The sequence below is a fragment of the Aquarana catesbeiana genome, linkage group LG04 (genome assembly GCF_042186555.1).
Source record: "Aquarana catesbeiana isolate 2022-GZ linkage group LG04, ASM4218655v1, whole genome shotgun sequence".
NCBI classification, from domain to species: domain Eukaryota; kingdom Metazoa; phylum Chordata; class Amphibia; order Anura; family Ranidae; genus Aquarana; species Aquarana catesbeiana.
In genome coordinates this window covers 183,968,718-183,987,955 of record NC_133327.1, presented here as the reverse complement: position 1 = coordinate 183,987,955, position 19,238 = coordinate 183,968,718, and the positions used below count along the sequence as shown (strand labels likewise).

The 19,238-nt window shown below is 42.5% G+C and overlaps 1 protein-coding gene across 2 annotated transcripts in view; it reads right to left on the bottom strand.

Annotated features, from left to right (window-relative positions):
- Positions 1 to 1,742: 1,742 nt before the first annotated feature.
- The window catches only part of RHBDD1 (rhomboid domain containing 1), a 160,641-nt gene continuing 143,145 nt past the window's right edge, over positions 1,743 to 19,238 (bottom strand). For both annotated transcript variants that reach the window (XM_073625975.1, XM_073625976.1), the window contains one exon: positions 1,743 to 2,583. In XM_073625975.1, coding sequence (XP_073482076.1) covers positions 2,495 to 2,583 — 89 coding nt within the window. In that variant the 3' untranslated portion in view covers positions 1,743 to 2,494. The remainder of the gene's footprint in view (positions 2,584 to 19,238) is intronic.

Here is a 19,238-nt window from a genome sequence, read left to right as displayed (position 1 = left end):
AAATACCCATACCAAATACATATAATAGCAAACATAGGTTATACACAGCATGTGATAAGGCTATTGCATAACAATACTGACGCGTTTCGACCCATGAATTTTGGGGTCTCTTCAGAGGATGAGTTTGCTAAAGAAAAAAGAAAAATTTATAATAGTATGTACAGCTTATTTAAAAGAGTTACAGCATTGGCAAGTTTGTTTAGCAACATGTTTAGTAACACTTTGCACATAATTACCACTGAGTTTGGATGTACCCCTCGATCAGAGCCTCCCCACATAGCAGCCAGACCATCCAGTGTGCCCACACGTAGCAGCACCCCGGAAGAGGGGGGAACAGGAATCCACTTGATATGGCTTGCAAGGAGCCACACGTATAATTGCCCCCCCACCATCACGCCATAGGGGAGGTGGGGCCGGAACCTACGAAAATTGTCAGAGCGTTAGCTAATGAATATACCCATATGGGTTAGTGGTTAGATTTAACTGTTGGGCGGTCAGAAAGTGTTGTAATTGTCTATTACAGCTTGAATTAGACATGTGAAGGATAATGAGATTAATAAAGTGACTATATTAATATAACTAATATAAAATATGTCAGGGATGACCTTGTCTTTTATTGCTGACAATGGCGGTGATAGGAAGAAAAGTGAGGAATGTGCATAGTGAATAATGACGTGTAAAATATAATGTAAAAAATATGAAGAAAATGTGAAAAAAGGAATGTGCATGAAAATGATGCGAGTGAGTGTTTGAACAAAAAAAACAAAAAAAAAAACAAAAAAAAACAAAAAAACAAAAAAAAACAAAATGAGTGTATGTGTGATGTGTGGATTGCAAGCCATATCAAGTGGATTCCTGTTCCCCCCTCTTCCGGGGTGCTGCTACGTGTGGGCACACTGGATGGTCTGGCTGCTATGTGGGGAGGCTCTGATCGAGGGGTACATCCAAACTCAGTGGTAATTATGTGCAAAGTGTTACTAAACATGTTGCTAAACAAACTTGCCAATGCTGTAACTCTTTTAAATAAGCTGTACATACTATTATAAATTTTTCTTTTTTCTTTAGCAAACTCATCCTCTGAAGAGACCCCAAAATTCATGGGTCGAAACGCGTCAGTATTGTTATGCAATAGCCTTATCACATGCTGTGTATAACCTATGTTTGCTATTATATGTATTTGGTATGGGTATTTTCCCACTGGAGCTCCCAACTTATATTTATATGTTGTTACATTCATTCAATACCCTTCAATAAAGCATTTTAATATTTTACTTAATGCCTTGCTCATATCTATAGCTAGCTGCCTAAAAACCCCGCTCGGGGGACTTTTTTCCATTTTTCTAGTAACACTTTAATAAGCTGCCTTAATGCAACGCATGTTAAGTAGCGGCATAAAATGCATCAATGCACACGCAATAATGCACTGCAACAGTTTAGTGTCCAGTGATTTCATTTAGGGTCCATTCATTCTCTACATTTACTTTTTGTAAAACGTTGGGATGACCAAAGGCATATAAGCTCCTTAACTGACTCCTCTTAATCTGCCTCACTGACACCATTTGCTGAAGTTGCCACAGAGCTTGCACGGTGAAAAATCTGTCCTTGATAGCAAAGGAAGGCAACTGGCTGAGAAGAGGTTTTTCAACATCAGAAAATCTCAGTGAATGAGGCCTCATGCACACAGGGCTTCTGCTTAGACTAGGGGTGCTCAACCGTTTGAAGAGCAAGGGCCACGTAAGTGATATGGTAACTGTTCGTGGGTCACAATGAAATTAAGTGTTGCATAATTTCAAATTTTTTATTTTGAATATCATAATGAGCGTTTTCCTTCTGCAGTCACTGAATGCTGGTGGGTGGAAAAGAAGGAAAAGTCAACTTTCAGTGATTGCAGGAGGAAAATGGAGAGGATTGGTTGCTGTACAAATACAACTGTACAACTTGCTGTACAAGTGTAAAACAGAATGTGTGTGAGGACTGAAGCAATGTTTCTCAACTCCAGTCCTCAAGGCGCCCCAACAGGTCATGTTTTCAGGCCATCCATTATTTTGCACAGGTGATTTGATCAGTTTCATTGTCTTAGTAATTACAACAGCCGTTTCATCTGAGGGAAATCCTGAAAGCATGACTTGTTAGGACGCCTTGAGGACTGGATTTGAGAAACACCGCCAATGACAACGGCAGACAATAAGAAAGATATTTTCCATGGCCCGCTAGGAGTGCTGGAATTTAGAGCGTTGTCTGCTGCCAGCCACCAGATGGCATACTGTATGGACAGTTGGTGTCATTTGGAAAGAACTTATTAGGGTAGGTAAATATAGACAACAGGATCAGCGGCCTGATAGATGGACATTACAGAAATATGGGGTCCTCAATGTCTGTACACACTGTTCGCTCGACGCTCTGTTGGTGGAGCAATCTCAGACGGTGCCATGTGAAAGGCAATGGAACATAGTAAATACTGAGCACATTAATAAACATTGGCTTTAAAAAGTCTTTAAGACACAGTTTGGCATTTCTTGAATCTGTTTAATCTTCGTCTTCTGAGCTCGTCCAAAGTTGGATGCTGAGAAGTTTCCCTATGTCCTAAAAGTGAAAACAAGTAAAATTTTCATCAGGTGTATGATAGGTCTAAGCAATCAAAGATATGATAAAAAGGTGTTATCAATTTCTCAGCACTATCTTTAAGGACCCATTCATATTTGTATAAGCACAATGTGTTTTATTGCATGCAAATGTATTTCTACTAGAAATCTCACTTATTCCTACAGTATGTGGTCCGTTTCACATCAACATACTGCACCTTGGTCATTCTTATAATATAAAAGCATTTTTAAGCATTCATGTGCAGTGCATGTACCCATTGAAATGAATCATAAATGCACAAAACTATATGGGGTTGATTTACAAAAACTGAAGCTTGCAAAATCTAGTGCAGCTGTGCATGGTAGCCAATCAGCTTCCAGGTTTTCTTGTCAAAGCTTAATTGAACAAGCTTAAGTTAGAAGGTCATTGGCTATCAAGCACAGCTGCACCAGATTTTGCACTCTCCAATTTTAGTAAATCAACCCTATATATCAAGGATATGCAATTAGCAGACCTCCAGCTGTTGTAAAACTACAAGTCCCATCATACCTCTGCCTCTGGGTGTCATGCTTGTGCCTGTCAGAGTCTTGCTATGCCTCATGGGACTTGTAGTTCTGGAACAGCTGGAGGTCCGCTAATTGCATATCCCTGCTATATATCATGCAAATTTGCAGATTCAAGGGTTTTTAGTGCATCTGCACCATGGAAATCTATTTTAGCCTGAACTCAAAAAACACATATTTAAAATGTACAATAAGAATGCGGGCATGTGTTACTGCATGCACATGGCCTTGAAAAGGCCCTTGAGTGAATTTTTTTTTGCCTTGACTCTCTGCAGAAAGATCTGCCTCAACCTTCAACTGCATCTGTGACCAACTTTGTTTGGCCTTATGACAAACACTGGTATCACTTGGCTCCACAAAATTATCCCTAGGAAAAAAATGTAATATCTATATGAGGGTAAGTCACATTACTGCTTAGCAAGGTATCTCACAGGCACAGTGAATGGCAAAATAGCAAGCTAGTGGGTGATCAAATTATCTAAATTCCTTGCATATATTGACCATTTGTTTATCTGACAGATAATGGAATCTAGCTTTATGATGATTAGGTTGGCCATGCCGTACCTTTAAATCTGAACAGATATTGATTTCACAGGTTATGTGGCTGATTACAAAAAATACCTGTGTAATTTATACGTGCAAAGTTTTAAAGGGTTGAGGTGGAAACTCTTTACGATATCTAGAGCAGATTTTGCACAATTTTCCCCTCGCACAACCAGCATACTTGCCAACTGTCCCAAATTTCCCAGGATTTAGACATTTTTCCCGATTTTAGCGTTTCCCGGGAAATCAGTTTTTCACCGTTTTTTCGCCGCCGCCCGCCGCTAGAGGTAAGTGGACGACGGAGACAATGTCTCCGCCGGCCGCCATTTTACAGCAGACCTGAAGAAGTAACAACAAGAACAAACAAGAAGCTGAGTGATGGGTGGGTGATAATAGAAATTGAGCTGTGGTGCCGCAGTTCAATTTTTATTGTAGCCACTGGGCCGGCTCCAACTCTATTTTGTTCCCCCTTGGCCTTTTTTTCTTCTGCAATTCTGTAATGGCGGCGGAGACACCTGATGTAAGGACACTGCTGTGGGGATACCTGATGTAAGGGGGACACCGCTGGGGGGGATACTTGATGTAAGGGGGACACCGATGCGGAGATACCTGATGTAAGGGGGACACCTGATGTAAGAGGGACAAATGAGGTAAGGAGGACACCGCTGCAGGGATACCTGATGTAAGGAGGACATCGCTGGGGGGATACCTGATGTAAGGGGGACACCGCTGCGGGGGATACCTGATGTAAGGGGGACACCGCTGGGGGGATACCTGATGTAAGGAGGACACCGCTGATGGGATACCCGATGTAAGGGGGGAGACCGCGGGTGGGATACCCGATGTAAGGGGGACACTACTGGCGGGATACCCGATGTAAGGGGGGCACCGCTGCAGGGATACCTGATGTAAGGGGGACACCGCTGTGGGGATACCTGATGTAAGGGGGACACCGCTGCGGGGATACCTCATGTAAGGGGGGGCTCCACTGGAGGCACCTAATGTAAGGGGGACTCTACTGGGGACACCTGATGGCATCTGGTGGCAGGCAACGGTGGCAATTGGCACTCTCAGGGCTTCCACGTATTCTGCATTATGGCGAGTTGAACTATTTGGTTTTATATTAGAATGTAATAATAGTAATAATGTGCTTCAATCATCCTGACACCATAATCATGGTGCTGGGATGATTGAAGCGCCAACACCAAATGTTTGGAGTATCTTTATCTGCTGACTGTTAAACTAAATTATTTCTATTGTGGTGTAGGATCTGGGCCTGCTGTCCCTCCATCCGTCATTCATCTCAGACTCTAACCACACCCTTTTGAGTCATGCCCCCTTTAAGCCATGCCCAATATTTAGCTTAAAACCACACATTTTTCTTTTCCCGCTACATCACACCTACAAATGAATGCCCTGCCCCCTAATTATAACACGACTCGGCCTACAGACAAAAAAAGTGTCCCTATAAATTTTTTTACAATGTTGGCAACTATGCACCAGGAGTACAAATAACCAGCCATATGCATAGACAGTAATCTGTAAATAACAAACTGTTGGTGAGACTTGGGGACAATGATCTGGAGACAAAATAAATATTGATATGGTCCACAATGTTGTATCTGATGCTATTTTGCATTTTTATGAACTGTACTTGTATGACAGCTGAAATTTGGTAGGCCTTTTTCCAGAACTTTGAGCTTTCCTAAAATGCTTTCCTAACTAAACTGTATTTTTTAAAACTAAACTGTGTTCGGTTAGAACATGGCTTTTCCGTTTTCTAAACAGGGGACCTCAAATACCCTCTGCTTTACATATGCTGTTGGCTGTATGACCAACGGGTGGTCAGACATCAACAAGATAATGCTTGTGAGTCAGCACTTTTAAGGCTGTTTATCTAGAAACAAGAGTTAAGTATTTGGATTTGGCTTAATGCAGGTCAGCCAGAGGAAGCACTTTATTAATGAGCCACTTAAGTTAAAGCAGCATAACAGCTTTAAGTAAACTGTAATTAGTTTCCACTATAGCTTATCTTCCAGCAGGTGGCAGCAGAGTCATACACAGGATGCTGCCAGCAAATTAGGACAAATGCCAGTCAGCAAAGCTTTCCACATAGTAAGCAGAATTAGGCTTATTTTGAAAACAGATGGGCACTACAGAAGCTGCTCTACTGAATGTTATGGGGTTGTTTATTGTCTGGCTGGTTTCAAAATCAGGGATTACTCTGCAGCATCTAGCAGTTTCTGTGTCACATAAGGCTGCAACCACAGTGAGTGAAAGCCCTCGGGATCCCCATGTAGGATTTTTTATCCCATTCTTTAGTAATCCAGACTAAAAAACAAATCACGTTGCACTGTGCATGCCTTATGACAATTCATGATTTTATTATTTCAGGCAACACTTCACACTCTTATTACAAAGATTAAAAAAAACAAAACAAAACAAAAAAAAAAAAAACCTTCATCCCCAAGCTGTCAATGTTGAATGCACCATAAAAAAATAAGACAAATTCTAAGACAATGAAAATGTGTTGACATGTATGTATCAGTTCCAGTGGTTTAAAATATGACTTCACTTAGGAGCAACACCAACAGTTCTCATTTAAAGCAGTATTAAAGTTGTTCTAAAGCCTAAACATTTTTTTACCCTAATGCATTCCTTGCTTTAACCACTTCAGCTCCGGAAGGTTTACCTCTCTTCATGACCAGGCCATTTTTTGCGATACAGCACTATGTTACTTTGACTGATAATTGCGTGGGCGTGCAAAGCTGTATCCAAATAAAATGTTTGTCTTTTATTTCCCACAAATAGAGGTTTCTTTTGGTGGTATTTGATCACCTCTGCGGTTTTTAGTTTTTGCACTATAAACCAAAAAAGACTGTAAATTTTGAAAAAAAAAACCCAATATTTTTAATTTATGCTATATAACATACCCAATAAAAAAAGCTAATTTCTTCATCAATTTAGGCCAATATGTATTCTGCTACATATTTTTGGTAGAAAAAAAATCCCAAAAAGCGTATATTGATTGATTTGCGCAAAAGATATAGCATCTACAAATTATGGAAGATTTGTATTTAGTTTACTAATAATGGCAGCGATCAGCGACTTATAACAGGACTGCGATATTGTGGCCGACAAATCGAACACCTGACACTTTTTGGGGACCAGTGACACTAATACAGTGATCAGTTCTAAAAAATATGCACTGTCACTGTACTAATGACACAAATCCCCCTAATGAAGACACGTGACCCTGTGTCGAACATGCATAGGGGAAGGGCCAGGATGGAGCACGGATCCTTTCACTCGACAGATGCGATACACAGCTTATCCCTCCTGACAGGCAAACTTTGAGGCAAACTTTGGAGATTGTTATCAGATTGGTGCACTCACGCACCTTGCAAATGTGAATACCCTAATGTAGGGAGCTTTTATACTAATAAATATTTATAAATGATATCACACTATCCAGTTTTTCTTTTCCTTTATTCCTAACTGTGGAGTTGCTGCTGAAAACTGTATCTGGATTCCATCACTGAGCCGTGGGATGGCTCATAAACGTGTTTAGACTCAGTCTCACAGCTGAGTCGCACGCTCTGAGGTGAGCGGCTGTCCCCGGGGGGTCACTGGATGGCACTTGAGCATGGAATTCTGAGCACTAAGCATGAAGATTAATGCACGCACATTGGATTTTTTATGAACCGTTTTTATGGACTTTATGTTCATTTCTTTCATATATTGGACTTTAATAATCACGTACCACATCTTGGATTTGATATTCACACTCATTGTGTGGCACTTGGCACTTTGTTGTATTTTGCACTTATCACTGCGATATATTTATTTATATAATTTTTTAAAATATTGATTTATTTATTTTTTTACACGGTAAATTTCAGACTATATAAATGATTTTTTCATCCATTATATATACAGGTAGTAGTTCAGTAATCGCTAATCTTATTCTAATGGTATACATCTAGTATATTATTTACACATTGCACTTTAAAATCACTTGTTTTTTATATATATATATATCCTTTGTGCCTTGCTGTGGCTGGATAAGCAGCTTATGCGGTATTTTCAGTATACCTCATATGCATTAATAATCTCCAGATTGATATTTTCACCTTAGCGCAGGGTATCTTTTGTATACATTGTATTGCACGGCATATGAAATGTGTTCTGCGCGGGCAGCTAGGTGATTTCCACATTTGAGGCAATATACCATTGTGGCTCACAAAATCCCCCTTTTATCTACTAATGACACATGCAGGGAAGGGGTTAACATCATGCACGATCAAAGGGTTAAATGTGTTCCTAGAGAGGGCTTACTAACTGTGGGGGAGTTGATTTGGCTGGGGGAAGATAAAGATCTGTGTTCCTGCTTAGCAGAAACACAGGATCAGTACATTCCTCTCTCACAGAACAACCCGCTGATTGGCTCCCGTTGTGTCCAATCACATGGGAGTGGGTCGCCGGTGGTGAGTGCACGTGCCCCAGACCTGGAAGTGTCAGATCACTTACAAGTTACATGATCTGGCACAGAGCGGCTGCCCTGTCGCAGTATATGTGCGTGGGGCAGTGCGCAAGAAGTTAAGGAAAAAAATATTGAGGCAATCAGTATCCCTCCACCCATTCAATTTAATGCATCGTGATCAGTGGGCGGTACTGCCTGCTGAACGCAACAGCAGGGATAATTTTTTCTGCAGCATGTGTACACCCCCAGCCGCTATTATGGTAGCATAGGGCAATAAGCACGGAAACTATAGCTCAGCCATGTGGTTTTACCACCTCCCAACTGCTAATGTAAACTAGGCCTTAGGGTATCTCTACTCTGGATAGAGGAGCAATGAGACACCTTTTGACAGCAGTCTTGTCAAACATGCACCAGGGCACCTTTCACACGAGAAGTCAGATAAAGTCCAGCTATCTGTTTTTCAGCCAGACCTGATCGGACCCTCCATTCTCTTCTATGGCAGTCGGATGTACACCCTGCTACCTCCAGCTCTGACCTTATTCGGCAAAAAAGGAAATGGAAGGGAATCCGTTCCCCACCATCTGGCCGTATTGGAATGGAGGGGAGTTGGGTATAAATGAACAGCCAGTTCATTTGTATCCAACTGCCCGCAGAGCAGAGCAGGCTATGTCCGTGTTCGCTCTGCATAAACGGAGCAGACGCGGACCTGTCACCTGCATGCTCAGCTCAGGGGGAGATCAGCAGGATCCCCTGCTGAGAAAAAAACAGATCCGGCCTATGTGAAAGGGGCCTAACACCTTTCTGTTGAAGATTGGCATCCTTTATATGCCAGAGATGCACTTCAGTCCCAGCTTGACAACATACATAATTTCACAGTCCGATATCACATGAAACTTGTAACTTAAGGTCCAGAATATATGTATATTAGAATAGTTATAGTTTTCACGCAGAGATTTATCAACCTCACTGCTTCATTTACTGCTATCCATTTTATTTTTTTTATTGCAGGCTTCTATTCTTATCTTTGGAAAGCAGTAATATCCTCATACTGGTCTCATCTGCCAGATTAATGTAATTAACAGCAACTGAGGCTCATCTAAATGTGTCTGCTCAATTAAGAGCTGCCTGCCAGTCGCTTTTCTTGGAAAGGAAGATAGAGCACATTACATCTTCAATGAAACATCCTTTTCCCCAAATATAACAGAACTTCTCGGACATTTTTAGGCACCGAAAAAGCTACTCATAAATGAGTAAGGCCTAGTTTACACATGCAAAAATATATCCTCGTCAGGTCCGGCAGGCAGTACAGGCATTGAATGCAAATTATTCAAATGGTTGCTGCCTGTCAAACGCCTTCTGAAATGCAGTCCACCACGGATTGCGTTTCAGAGTGACAGGGGCTGCCGCAAGTGTAAAAGAAAGCCCTAAGGAAGAGAAATTCCACACAATCTGTAGCCATGGAACTTTGTGGCTTCCACCTGTTACAAGAAACTGCTTAGCTGTATTTTTGTAGCTTTCTAGAGACACATACCGTTTGATAGCAAAAACAGCTACAGAAGTGGCTGCAAACATAGTGCAAATGTAGTACAGTGTCTTGGTACACTTCTACCTTGCAGAACTAGGGTGCTTGGTATGATTTCCAGTCAAGACACTACATACATGGATTTTAAGGCCAGGTTCACACTAGTCCGGTGCGAATTACAGCTCCGGTTTCCCTGCGAATATAAAAATGATTCATTCAGCGGTTCCTCTCTGTTGTAGCTGCGGATCAACTGACCAGGGAGAAGGGGGAGGTGTAGGAGGAGGGGGAGAGAATTTGTGTTTACAACGGAACACATCTGCGAATTAGATGCGTTCCCATTGAAGATTATATGCCTGCAATTCGCACCGCACTGCCTAGAAAACGCACATGTTTTTTGTGCAAAGGCAGAGTGTGTATGCAACACACATATGTGAACCAGATATGAGAAGGGCAACCCAAGGTCAGGTTATGGGTATATGGGATATCTCCTTCAAAGGGCAGGGGTTTTCTTGAATCCCTTGACCTGCTGGGAGAACCTATATATTCGGGTGAGGTCAGGTGATCGCTGTTCTGTACCACCTGGATCGCTGTCTGGGTGGACATGTGTCGTATGCCCCGGACTGCTAGGCCAGAGATTGGGCCTATCCAGGGGGGCATCTGGCTGCCAGGCTGTACGAGGGCCTATTCAGAAGTAAGAGGGCTGCACAGGGTTGGGATTGCGGCTTGTCCAACCAAAAGTGACGGTTCTGTTGGCCGGAGAACCGGTCAGAGGTAGAAGGAAAGCTGTCGCCACAAAAGGACCAACCACCTTTACCAGGGACCACAGTGAGTAACTGAAGAAAGTATCGGAACCAGCCTCCCTGTGTTTAGCGCCCCCCCCGGCTGTCTGTGTGAAAAGAAGCCTTCAGGCAGCACCAATGTGCATCAATATATGGGGGCAACTCTCCACTGACCTCCAGTGGAAGAGGTTCTTATAAAGCGGCCAGTAATGTAAGAGGGGCACTTCTCCATAGACCACCAACAGAAGGGGCTTTCACCCACTAGCCATCTATGTAAGGGGGGTCATTTCTCCACTGACCACCAATAGAAGAGGAGCACTTCTTAACTGACCACCAACTGGCTGTCTATGTAATGGGGCACTTTACCACTGACCACCAATTTAGGAGAGCACTACACTGACCACCAATGTAAATAAGGCACTTCACCGACTACTTGTCTGCATTTATTTTCTAGCTATTATTAATATTATTATTCATTTAATTTCTGAATTATTACTGAAGATCAATTTAATATATAGAGGAGAAGTATTGATAAAATGTAATCCTCCCCGGTTGATAAATATGCTAGCATCACCTGTGGGTTCATCTGGGGTAAAATGGATGAGAAAGGCTTATTTAATAGAATAAAAAATAAAGAAGATTCAAGCTGGTAAAGCCATAACAGTCATATTAAAGAAAATACTATAAAGGTAAAAATGCAATAATTTAGAATACGGGCCCATTGAAAACGCATTGTACTTTCCTTTGAAATGGTGAGATAATACATGTTTGTTATAAAGGGCAAACAGAGGGTGCTTGATGCTCTGACTGCTGATGTGACAGAAAACTGCACTGATTCTACAGATAGGATGTTAGAGGTCAATATTCTGCAGGCACGTGGAGGTTTTTTTCTCGGTTTGCTTTCACCATGCAGTCTCTAACTCTTGCTACATAATATGGCTATTCTACTTATAAGAGAATGTCTTGTTTGTGTCTTGGCACATAATACATAAATTATGTCCATAGATTACAGGCAGTGCCTCTTAGCACACTTGATGAAGCTATCCAGCTGGGATCCTGGCAAATCACAAACAGCCAGTCTTTTTTCTTTTTTAAATTCTCCAAACTGAGACCATTACAAGCAACATGTATGTTATATTCCATTATATTGGTGCTGCAATAAAAGATTCACATCATAAAAAAGGTTGTATCAAAAACAAGCATGCAAAAAGTTCATAATAGAATTCCTCTGACAGATTACTGTACATTACTTATCACACAGAAATGTCTGAGCGAAAGCCTAAGCTTGATTGGAAAACATGAACTGTACATGATTGGATTAACAATGGGTTTCTATGCAAGAGAACCAGTCAATATGAAGGAGACCTAATGCTGCAAAGCAGAAGGGTGGGAAAGGTAAAAAAGTATGTCTTTAAATTATGAATATATTTTACTGTATCTATAAAATGAAATGATGGCAAGCCATTTTCACCAAGAATATCATCTCTACAACGGAGCTCATATCTTAATCCCAACAAAATGCTACAATAAAATGTAACCAGTAAAAGAAATCTCACATGAAAGAAATATGGGGACTGCTACTACTGACCTTTCTAAAAAGGCCAGGTTGTCATGCTGATCCAATGACTTCAAAATTTTCACAATCTCTGACCTCAAATAACTACGTGGATTAGGAATTTTGGCTTCAGTCCGACATCCTTTGCTGCATACTGAAATCAGAAACAGCCAGGCAACCTGCATTTTTAAAAGATGATCAGTAATGACAGCCTATGCAGATCTGCCATAGTTACATATAGTAGGTGAGGTTGAAAAAAAACACCATCAAGTCCAATCTATGTGTGTGATATTATGTCAGCATTACCTTGTATATCCCTGTATGTTGTGGTCGTTCAGGTGCTTATCTAATAGTTTTTTGAAATTATCGATGCCCCCCGCTGAAACCATTGCCTGTGGAAGGGAATTCCACATCCTTACCGCTCTTACAGTAAAGAACTCTTTACGCAGTTTAAGGTTAAACCGCTTTTCTTCTAATTTTAATGAATGGCCACCTGTCTTATCAAATTCCCTTACGCGGAAAAGTTTTATCCCTATAGTGGGATCACCAGTATGGTATTTGTACATTGAAATCATATCCCCTCTCAAGTGTCTCTTCTCCAGAGAGAACAAGTTCAGTGCTTGTAACCTTTCCTCATAACTAATATCCTCCAGAACCTTTCGTTAGTTTTGTTGCCCTTCTCTGGACTCTCTCCAGTTCCAGCACATCCTTCCTGAGGACTGGTGCCCAGAACTGGACAGCATAGTCCAGGTGCGGCTGGACCAGAGTCTTGTAGAGCGGGAGAATTATCGCTTTAGCTCTTGAGTTAATCCCCTTTTTCATGCATGCCAGTATTCAATTTGCTTTGCTTGCAGTAGCTTGGCATTGCATGCCATTGCTGAGCCTGTCTTCTACTAGGACCCCCAGGTCCTTTTTCATCCTAGATTCTCCTAGAGATTCTCCCCTCTAGTGAGTAGATTGCATTCATATTTTTGCCACCCAAATGCATCATTTTACATTTTTCCTCATTAAACCTCATTTGCCATGTAGTTGCCCACCCCATTAATTTGTTCAGATCTTCTTGCAAGGTTTCCACATCCTGCGGAGAAGTTATTGCCCTGCTTAGCTTAGCAACGCCTGCAAATACAGCGATTGAAGTGTTTATCCCATCCTCCAGGTTGTTTATGAATAAATTAAATAGGATTGGTCCCAGGACAGAACCCTGGGGGACCTCACTTTCCACCCGTGCCCATTCAGAGTACTAGTACTCCCCATTTATCAATACCCTCTGAACTCGCCCCTGCAGCCAGTTTTCAATCCATGTACTCACCCTATGGTCCATGCCAACGGACCTTACTTTGTACAGTAAACGTTTATGGGGAACTGTGTCAAATGCTTTTGCAAAATCCAGATACATCACGTCTACGGGCCTTCCTTTATCAAGATGGCAGCTCACCTCTTCCAAGAAGGTTAATAGATTGGTTTGGCAAGAACAATTCTTCATGAATCCACGCCGATTACTGCTAATGATACTGTTTTCATTTCTAAAATCTTGTATATAGTCCCTTATCATCCCCTCCAAGAGCTTACATACTATTGATGTTACGCTAACTGGTTTGTAATTCCCAGGGATGTATTTTGGCCCTTTTTTAAATATTGGTGCTATATTGGCTTTTCTCCAATCAGCTGGTACCATTCCAGTCAGTAAAAATTAGGAACAATGGTCTGGCAATTACTTGACTGAGTTCCTTAGGCCCCTTTCACACTGAGGCGGTTTGCAGGCGGTATTGCGCTAAAAATACCGCCTGCAAACCGCCCCTAAACAGCCTCCGCTGTTTGTTCAGTGTGAAAGCCCGAGGGCTTTCACACTGAAGCGGTGCGCTGGCAGGACGGTGAAAAAAGTCCTGCAAACCGCTTCTTTGGAGCGGTGAAGGAGCGGTGTATTCACCGCTCCTAAACCGCTCCTGCCCATTAAAATCAATGGGACAGCGCGGCTATACTGCGGCAATACCGCGGCTATAGCCCTGCTGTACGAGTGATTTTAACCCTTTTTCGTCCGCCAGCGGGGGTTAAAACTTCACCGCTAGCGGCCGAATACAGCTACAAGAACGATGGTACAGCAGCGCTAAAAATAGCGCTGTTGTACCGCCGACACCCCCACCGCCCCAGTGTGAAAGGGGCCTTAAGGACCATTGGGTGCAAGCCATCTGTTCCTGGTGACTTATTAATGTTACGTTTTTCAAGTCTTTTCAAGCCATGACAGGTTTCCTTTAACTAAAGATGAAGAACTCTAGTGGGGAATGTGGCGCTGTTCATAAGGTGTGTATTGGTAAGAAGTGTATAATATTAAAATAATGATATGAAAAAAACAATAAATGAATATAAAACAAAACCTATCAAGTGCATATCTTATTTGTCAAGCTTCACATGGTGTGAAAAGCAGAGGTGCAGAATGTGTGTTAGATAATCATATAGGAAATACGTGCAATCAAGAAATATTAAATTGTACCAACAGGTGAATGTGCGTGTTGGTGACGTGAGTAAGCAAAAATGCAAAAAAAACACATAAAAATGTCAAAATAAAACACAAATAACAACAATGGTGTGGTGAATAATCATGCACCAAAATGTTCATAAATCAAGTCCACATGATGTGAGTATCCAAAACTAAAAAAAACGTGTGGAAAATCTTGGCTGTCCCAAAGAACCAAAAAATATTTCATAAAGTATCTATATATGTGATATTCGTGGTTAGTGACTCTTCTTCTGGAACCCCCACTTGTGTCCCCACTCACCGAAAGACCCAACCCCTGCAGGGGTAATGGGCAAGTATAGATAAATCCCCTCCTGAGATCCGGTCAGTATCTCCTATGGATCCGGGATTCCCTTCCTGCTGTGTGTTGTCTCAATTCCTTTAGAATCGTCCACCACAGCGTTTCCGTATGTATGGAGAAAAAATGAGCCTCAGCCTCAGCCTCATTTATCTATACTTGCCCATTACCCCTGCAGGGGTTGGGTCTTTCGGTGAGTGGGGACACAAGTGGGGGTTCCAGAAGAAGAGTCACTAACCACGAATATCACATATATAGATACTTTATGAAATATTTTTTGGTTCTTTGGGACTGCCAAGATTTTCCACACTGTTTTTTAGTTTTTTAGTTTTGGATACTCACATCATACTCTTACCATTACACACCTTATGAACAGCGCCACATTCCCCACTAGAGTTCTTCATTTTTCTTTGGATTACACTTCGGTGTTTGTCCATTTTTTTGGGGGGGCTGCAGTTCTCCTTTACATACCGTCCTAAGCGCAGAAATATTTTAGTCTATAGGTTTCCTTTAACTGCCAAAATAGTATGGAGTTAATCATCTTATATCGCAAATGTTAAAAACAGAGGTGATTATATTACAAATAAATGTGTAAAAAGGAAATCTCAAAGCAGATAAATCATTGTGCAAGAAAAGTTTGTTTTTCCCTTTAAAAGAGGAACTTCATCCAAGAAAGAAACATTCAAAAGTCAGTAGCTACAAATACTGTAGCTGCTGACGTTTAATAGAAGGACACTTACCTGTCAAGGGATCTTGCGGTGTCCTCGCCGGTTCTGTGCAGGTCTGCGGGTCCCCGTCTCTGGCATGTTTACTAAGGGAAGCCCACTGTGACTCCTTGCAAAACTTCCCCTTTAGGGGGCACGCTAGTGCAGGATTCAAGGGACTGAAGCAGGCAGTGAGGAGGCATAACAATGTCTCTTTACCACGTGTCATATGCTCTCTGAAGAGCAGTACAAGTATGGCCCTAAGGCTGTCTGATGCTTGCTTGCTTGCACCAGGCTAATCTCAGTGCACCTGAAACAGACCATTTTCCCCCACCCAGTCAACCCTGGGAGCAGAAATCCTACTATGCGCTCGTGTATATGGTTGTTTGTTTTGTTAAGTACAGTCCATAGCATCTCAATAGGATTACATCCCTTTGAGATTTTTATTTTATTTTTTAAATCAATTCTTTAGGAAAACTTTAGAAAATGGTACAATATATGTCAATGAATAGTTCTATGGGCAACCAGGATATTATTCCCCAAGCTATATTCATGCTGTATTCTGTTTTTACCCAAAGTTTATTTTTTTGCAGTCCTATGGGAAAGACAGAAAGGTGGGGATAGAACTAGCGAGGGATGAAGTTAATAGTTGATTTAGGTAATGAGCGTGGATAATAGGGAGGAGGGCAGGGCAACAGGCCAGGAAGGGGAAAGATTTTTGGGGGTGAAAAGTGTAAGCCAGATGGGGTAGCCAGGCCCCGACCATATAATGGGGAACAGGCTTAGAGGTAAGATTAGGACAGGGTAGAGGGGAACGGAGGCTTATGAAAGGTTGTACGGCAGTAAAAATTAGTGCGTGAGAAATCCAGTCAGAAGGTACTGAAGGTAGAGGCTTTTTGGGTAAGGCCAAGTGGAGAAGTTGTTTGAATGCATCTATAAAAGGTGAAGTATGTCCAGTAAAACTAAGCGATCTGGAACTTGGAGTCTTTGTCCTCAAGGGAACCACTCAGGTCTTCCATCAATGTAATATCTTCAATATGACAAAGTCATTGCTGAACTGTCTTCGGGGAAGGAAACTTACAAAAAAGTGCTGGAATGAAGATACAGTTGTGCTCATAAGTTTACAAACCCTGGCAGAATTTATGATTTCTTGGCCATTTTTCAGAGAATATGAATGATGACACAAAAAACATTTCTTTCACTAATGGTTAGTGTTTGGCTGAAGCCATTTATTATCAATCAACTGTGTTTACTCTTTTTAAATCATGACAACAGAAACTACCCAAATGACCCTGATCAAAAAAGTTTACATACCCTGGTGATTTTGGCCTGATAACATGCACACAAGTTGACACAAAGGGGTTTGAATGGCTGACTGCCTTCTCCTCTTTGCGCTGTCCCATGGTGGCTACCTTGTGGGCCACGATGGGACTGTTCTGCATTTGGTTACTCATTCCCTCTGTTTGAGGTGGTGTGGCCCTTTAACCTCCCCCCTTCATCTGAGATGGGTGGGGGTTGTCTTTGTTGTGCCGCTAGCGCCCTGCAATAGGCGGACATTTCCGCCTATTGCAGCCAGCAGCAGATTATTATACGTCATCAGCTACGGCACACCTTCCCGCCCAGGCCAATTTTCAGCTTTCAGCGCTGTCGCAATTTGAACAATTGTGCGGTCATGCTACACTGTACTCAAACAATTTTTTTATCATTTTTGTTCCCACAAATAGAGCTTTCTTTTGGTGGTATTTGATCACCTCTGCGGTTTTTATTTTTTGTGCAACAAATCAAAAAAGACTGAAAATTTTGAAAAAAAACAAGTTTTTCTTTGTTTCTGTTAAAAATTTTTGTAAATAAATAAATTTTCTTCTTCAATGATGGGCACTGATACGGCGGCACTGATGGGCACCGATGAGGTGGCACCAATGAGGTGGCACTGATGATGGGCACTGATAGGTGGCACTGATGGGCACTAAGTGGCACTGGTATGCGGCACTGATGGGCACTCATAGGTGGCACCGATGGGCACTCATATGCGGCACTGATGGGCACTCGTGGGTGGCATTGATGGGTACTTATGGGTGGCACTGATGGGCATCGATAGGTGGGCACTGATGGGTACAGATGGGCACTGACAGGTGGTACCGATGGACACTGATGGGTGGCACCGATGCCCCTAAGGGTGGCATTGCTGGGCATCACTGCAATATAATGGTGCCAATCAGTGCCCATTTGTGGGCACTGATTGGCACTGACTGGGCACATGTGGATGGCCATCCACATGTTGCCCCCTTCCCTGGTGGTCCTAGTGGCGATCCCTGGTGGTCCAGTGTGGTCATCTGAGGGGGGCTGCCCTGATAAACAATCAGCGCAGACCCCCCCTGTCAGGAGAGCTGCTGATCAGCTCTCCTCTACTCTCGTCTATCAGACGCGAGTGAGGAAAAGCCGATCAAAGGCTCTTACTATTGACATCGTGATCAGCCGTGATTGGACGCGGCTGATCACGTGGTAAAGAGCCTCCGCCGGAGGCTCTTTACCAAGATCGGTGTAGCAGTGTGTCAGACTGATACACCGATCGCTGCGATGCGTGCCCCGGCGGGCGCGCGGCGGCATGTTATCCTGCTGGACGTCATATGACGCCCAGTCAGGATAACTGAACCACCGCCTGCCCGTCATCTGCTATGGGCCAGGCGGGAAGAGGTTAATGATGCTCAAAGTGAAAGAATAAAAATGTAAAATTCCTTTAAATATGGTGCCTGGGGGGGGTCCCCTTAGTCTGCCTGTAAAGTGCCGCATATGTGCCATGTATAGAACCTGCTGCAATTGACATATATAAAGAAAAATAGACATTTAAATTGATTTCCCCCCCAAAATCCAGACCAGATGCTTATCCAAGCATGCAGCCTGGAAGGCCAGAAGAGGGGGGGGGGGGGGACGAGCGAGTGTCCCCTCCTTTGCTGGCCTGCCAGGCTGCATGCTCAGATAAGGGTCTGGCATGGATTTGGGGGGGACCCCACACCCTTTTAAAAAAAATTCTATTGCTGGCAATGTTTTTTGACAGCTGATGATTCATCTGTTAAGGAAGCAGCGGCTGGCTTTCCGACCCACTCTGGAACAACCAGCAGCTATTCAATTGCACTTGGTGGGTGAACAGCAAGCCAAGAGCCCTGAAAATTCGCCAAACACCTGAACTGTTCGCTGTTCAGGGCCAAATCGATGCTCAGCCTGAACAGTTCTCCCATCTCTACTTGGGGAGAAGATGCTGGTTCCGACGAGAGACCGAGACCGTTGGGGAGAAGGGAAGATTCATGAGTTTAGTCCCTCTTTAACAAAGGTGGACCGGCCCTTTAAAATTAAATATCATCAGTGAAAACTGTGCCAAAACAGCAGTCCAACATATGGGTTTCCATTTTCTTTTCTACTAGTAACCCATTTTGTCGGAAACTGGCTCTGATGTATGGTTCAGGATACCAGCGGCTCTGCTGCTTCAGAGGAGAAAATAGTTAATTGGTTTTATTAAGAGAATTATGTATTTTTGGTACAAGAAACTACACAAAACTTTTTGTTTAGACTGGAGGCCTTCTTTAAAGGAAGGTATTCAATAATGTACAGTTTTATTTCAGAGCGAGAGGTCTGTATCAGTGTGAAATCAAACATTTTGTTAAGAATCAACCCTCTATTCACTAAAAATGGCTTCAACAA